The sequence below is a fragment of the Asparagus officinalis genome, chromosome 2 (assembly GCF_001876935.1).
Source record: "Asparagus officinalis chromosome 2, Aspof.V1, whole genome shotgun sequence".
NCBI lineage: Eukaryota > Viridiplantae > Streptophyta > Magnoliopsida > Asparagales > Asparagaceae > Asparagus > Asparagus officinalis.
This window is the reverse complement of record NC_033795.1, coordinates 7,835,571-7,840,405: the sequence shown is the minus strand read 5'-3', so window position 1 is coordinate 7,840,405 and position 4,835 is coordinate 7,835,571. Positions and strand designations below refer to the sequence as shown.

General features: G+C 39.2%; 1 protein-coding gene across 1 annotated transcript in view; it reads right to left on the bottom strand.

The window, feature by feature from the left end:
• Window positions 15-4,835, bottom strand: part of LOC109830773 (E3 ubiquitin-protein ligase UPL1-like) — an 18,724-nt gene continuing 13,903 nt past the window's right edge. Inside the window, 7 exon segments of the mRNA XM_020398141.1 lie at window positions 15-812; window positions 1,322-1,428; window positions 1,920-2,059; window positions 2,165-2,390; window positions 2,948-3,028; window positions 3,137-3,283; window positions 3,364-4,480. Coding sequence (XP_020253730.1) covers window positions 710-812; window positions 1,322-1,428; window positions 1,920-2,059; window positions 2,165-2,390; window positions 2,948-3,028; window positions 3,137-3,283; window positions 3,364-4,480 — 1,921 coding nt within the window. The 3' untranslated portion in view covers window positions 15-709.

Genomic DNA, 4,835 nt, shown 5'->3' with positions numbered 1-4,835 from the left:
CCACAAATAGCGTGAGTTCCAAATCTCCTCAGCTCAAAACAAAGACTGGCTTAATCCAAACATTCAGAAAAATTACTTAACAATAGCGAAGAGCATCACATTTGGTACAAGCACAGAGGAAAGATCTACATGCATATCTACAAAACAGGCTTTGCCAATGACAAGAAGTTGACTGCTACCAGAATCAAGGCCAGAGGTCAACTAATAACTATGGGAAAAAACAGCAGATGTATACAAATAAAAATTAATAAAACAATTGATAAATAAATATACATCCGAAAAATGTATACCACAGCTATCCGGTAGTAAATTTCTTCTACTTCAACACCCAACCGCTGCCGTGAATTGTTTTCCTTCTGAAGCGAGCACAGAAGACAATTTCTTCCAGTTCAAACGCCCAACTGCTGCCATGAATTTTTTTTCTTTTCTTTTTCTTTTTTCCCTTCTGAATTGAGCACAGAAGACAATTTCTTCTAGTTCAACGCCAGCCATGAATAATTTTTCCGTCTGAAGTTAGCACACAAGACCAATAAAGATTTTGGTAAATTATTTTTCTTTGCAAGAGTCAAGCAGTTGGGGGCAGAGTTAAATATTGATAGATGGCAGCAGATCAAGTCAGATGGAAGCTCGTCATCTCTCTTTGGTTTCTACCTCTTCTCGTTCTATAGAATATGTACAGCATCGAGGCGTTTGCTCTTGTGCCACCACCTCAACCAAAACCGAACCCTTCATTCGCTTCATGGATAGCTAGAAGTAACCTCTCTTGCAAACGCTCTTTCGAAGTGTACTCTGGCAGGTCGAGTTGATTGAAACTGCAACAAGATGAATAACATTGAATCAGCATCCCAATTAACCAAGTAGGTAAGCAGCAACATATTTCATGAATCATCATACAAAGACCGGAAAAAAAACATCATACAGAGAGCCCGCTATAGAAAACCATAAGGGAGAGAGGAGACGAAGGCACCTGGCCTAATATTAATCTTATGAAGGCATCAATGTCAGCTATCAGTGCAGCTTGCAGTAGTAGCATTGCGCTGGTAGGCAATGACTGCAATTATAGCTGTAAGTGATATTCGCATCAAGATTCATGCCAAGCCAGACCTATTCATCCCCTCTCTCTATGGTGTTGTACATAAGGCCGTCTATAGGTTTATCCCACAAATATGAATTGCAATATTCGTAGACACGGGGGATATAATTTACAAACTAGAATCTACTGACATTTAAGATCCATGTTCATGTATTGTACAATGGCTTTCCATCACTTCATGGATGGTGTAAAGCTTAAGTAGAACATACTTCAGGCATGGAAACATACCAAGTATGAGCTGAAGGAAGGTGATCGGAACTTCCATAGGCTTTATGGATCTGAAACCTCTGTGAGCCAGATATTCCTTGAAGAGCGCTAAAACCTTCTAAAGGAACCTGCAGGTTTGAAGCAATTTAAATGAATCAAACTAAGCAAGGAAAATTACATCACAGCAAACGGAAAAGATAAACTGTTTGCCTATCGGTGAAGTATATGCTCAGAAACAAATGTCTAAATCCATAATCACAGTGTAGTGATGACTACACTACTAACCATATGATGATATAAATAGAAGTTTGTGTTAATCCAGGAATTTCAATTCAATTGTTTCAGTGCAATTGACTGAAATACCAAGACTAGGATCCTCCCTCTTTTCTGTGTCGCATTAGGTTTTCAGGCTTGGGAATATAATACGCAAGTCATCAAAGATAATAGCAAGTCCTTATACTACCTAGTACTACTGCTTAAGCAAAGTTTCATTGATAAGCAACAAAAAATTGTTAGATCTACATGTTGAAACAGCCAAAATTCTGCTTACAAAATCAGTCATTGACTAATCAGCTGTCAATATGAAGCATTAGGGCAAGCATTTTGATCTAGGAGATACCTTAGAAGTGCCAGTGACAAACTGCAGGAAACGAGCCTTGTCTTCCTTGCTGAAGCCCTGAACCACCTCCCAGAACCACTGGATGACAGGAGATGCATTGCTATACCCGGAATATTCTGAATTTGCTCTCAAGTCATCCACTGCATTGAGGTAAAGCAGTTTTAGATGTAGTAAAAACTATACCAAATAAGTGCAACAGTTGCTTGATATTCATTAATCCACAAGTATGATATGCTTTTACTCACAGTCAATATCTGGAAGACCACTAATCAACAATTCCAACTCTTTGTCATTAAATATAGAAACCAGCTCCCGAGGGATCATGTCATTGAAGCCCTCCATGAATGCATTGATTTGAGGCCTAATGGCAGTAGTTAGTCGATGCTCCACAACACGATCAACATACTCATGTTTATTTTCTTCTGTGACTCTGATATTCCGTCCACCAGGAATCAGTTCAGAATCAGTTACCTGCAAAAAAAAAGAATATTTACAATAGAATCAATATGAATTGCTTATATGTTAGTTATTTTTCAAGACCAAGGTCCTTTCTCCCTCATGTGGGGTGGTCTTTTCCTTCTCCTTCTTTCTTTCTTGCCTTGTTGTGTGTGTGTGTGTGTGTGGTGTGTGGTGGTGGTGGGTCGGGGGGGGGGGGGTGGGGGGAGGTGTGTTTGTTTTTCTTTTTTTGTGGAGGGGGGCCTCGGGGGGGTGGATGAAACTAATTATTTTATATATCTTACAGATCAATGTATTCCTGTACAATGTTGCTATTATTGCATTTTTGGGCGTGATGCTTTTTTTTTCTTTCTTTCTTTTTTTGTTTTTTGGGGGGGGGGGGGGTGTTCGGGCGGGGGAATAAAACTAATATCATTCATCTTGACACTTCTCCGTGGGCAAAAGTGGAATCTGGCTGGCATACATAAGATGATTACATAAAATACTCAAAAGAGTCAAAGCACACATATCTACAGTCCTTCAGAACAACATAGCTAAAAGACATGATAGAAAGAAAGAAAAAAATTCCTTACATCTTCTCTTTCATATAATATCAGCTTCTCTTCATCAGCATCCATGCTGAAAGTGAGATCCAAAACATCACCTATGTCATTCTGCAAGTTTGCCAAAACAAAAACATCAAGCACAACTTAGAATTACAATTCAATTTACATCACTATCAAGAATGAAAGATATATTCTCGGGAACATAAGACAACATACCTCAAGCATCCACTTTAAGTTCTTATAGTAATCAGGATCAATAGCCTCAATATCATGGTAAGTAACCTTCGCCCCTAGAATGTGCTTGTAGAAAGATCGAGTAAAATGGACATCAAGAAGTTGACCATCAAAGAGAGCCTTGCCAACCTAAAGGAATTAAAAATTAAGTCAGAAAAATATCAAAGGAAGCATGATAGTTCCCAAACAAGCTGAAAAACAATACGCACCACTCGGCCTACAAACTTAAAATACGATAGATGTTCTGTTTGGTAAACCGAGTTTGGATTTGGCTGAAATGTTGAATCATTGCCCACTGTGGTGAAAAGCAAGGCACCCTTGTCGAAAATAACACGGGATAACAACTGATACCATTCCCTTGTAAGCCCCCCAGCATCAATACCTTCTTCCCCTTGGAAATGCACGGTGAGCCTTCCCTTCAAATCCTGAGGTGATCTCATCCGAAGCTGGTTATATGAGTCTTCCAGAATGTAGGCTCTTCTCACTGAAATTCTCACTGGACTGTGATGATGGTCATGTTGATGTTTTATTTTTGATCGGAAATGAGCACGCTTGTTGTCAAAATCGATGAAACGAGGTACTTTGAGCATGAGAGAAAATGACTTCTCAAGTAACCCAGGGTTCTGGCGAATGAATGCATTTAATAACTTTCTATGCTTCTCTGAGAACTTCACAAATGCCACATTCTTCTCTTCAGCTTTTGAAGATACCATAGGTGATCTTTGACCACTGGACAAATTTACGTTGTCTTCAATATCTGTAGTTGGTGCAGTGCCAAGCTCTTGGACCACTTCTGAGTGCTCTGGTCTTAGCTTCTCACAGATCACAAAGAAAGACTCAATGTATGGCAAAATGTTCTGGGTGCCAGCCGGAAGAGGTGAAATTGCATTTGTACTTGTCGATGCAGAATTTTCAGACATTGTAGAAAAATCTGATGTTGATTCTGAAGATCTTTCAATTTTGCTGATGGAGTTGCTCAGTTCTATCCACAAGGATTCTAATGCACCATTTATTTCCGATACCTGAGAAAGAGCATCAGTGTGGTCCTTCTCAGGAAGACGTTGGGGATCATTACTCTCATGTAATGTGGCAACAAGGGAACTCAATGACTGCAAAACTCGTAAGATTGATGTCCCATTCGTAGAAGATGTTGTGAGAAGAGCCTTCTCAGCATCCTCATACAATTGCAACTCACTCATTGCAGATATGGTTAGATTGTGCATTGAGTTAGCTAATTCTGTTATAAAGAGATGGCAGTAGGATGGAGCAATAGCCACTAGCTTCTTCAACACCTCAGCAACAAGACCATATGCATTATCTGACAGTCTGCAAATGAGAATTTAAAACAACTGTGAGCATATAGGAAGGACAGCTACATTTCCGCATACAAATGCTCAGATCATTTGGAGGTTAGGAATGCATTTAAGCAAGTGAACAAAGTGGTCATAAGGGGAAAAGGAATAGCCTCAAAGATAAAAGTAAATGAATCTCAAATTTTGCAGTAGATATGATATGTCAAAACCCATGATGAAAGCATAAACATCCTTGCTCTTGCAATATATTTGTAACAAAATACCCACAACACAAGGTTTTAGATATTGAATATAGGGGAATTATCGCACGGCCAAAATCCATAGTGAAACAGATATCAGGAAAATATAGGGATATGTAGCAGATATCG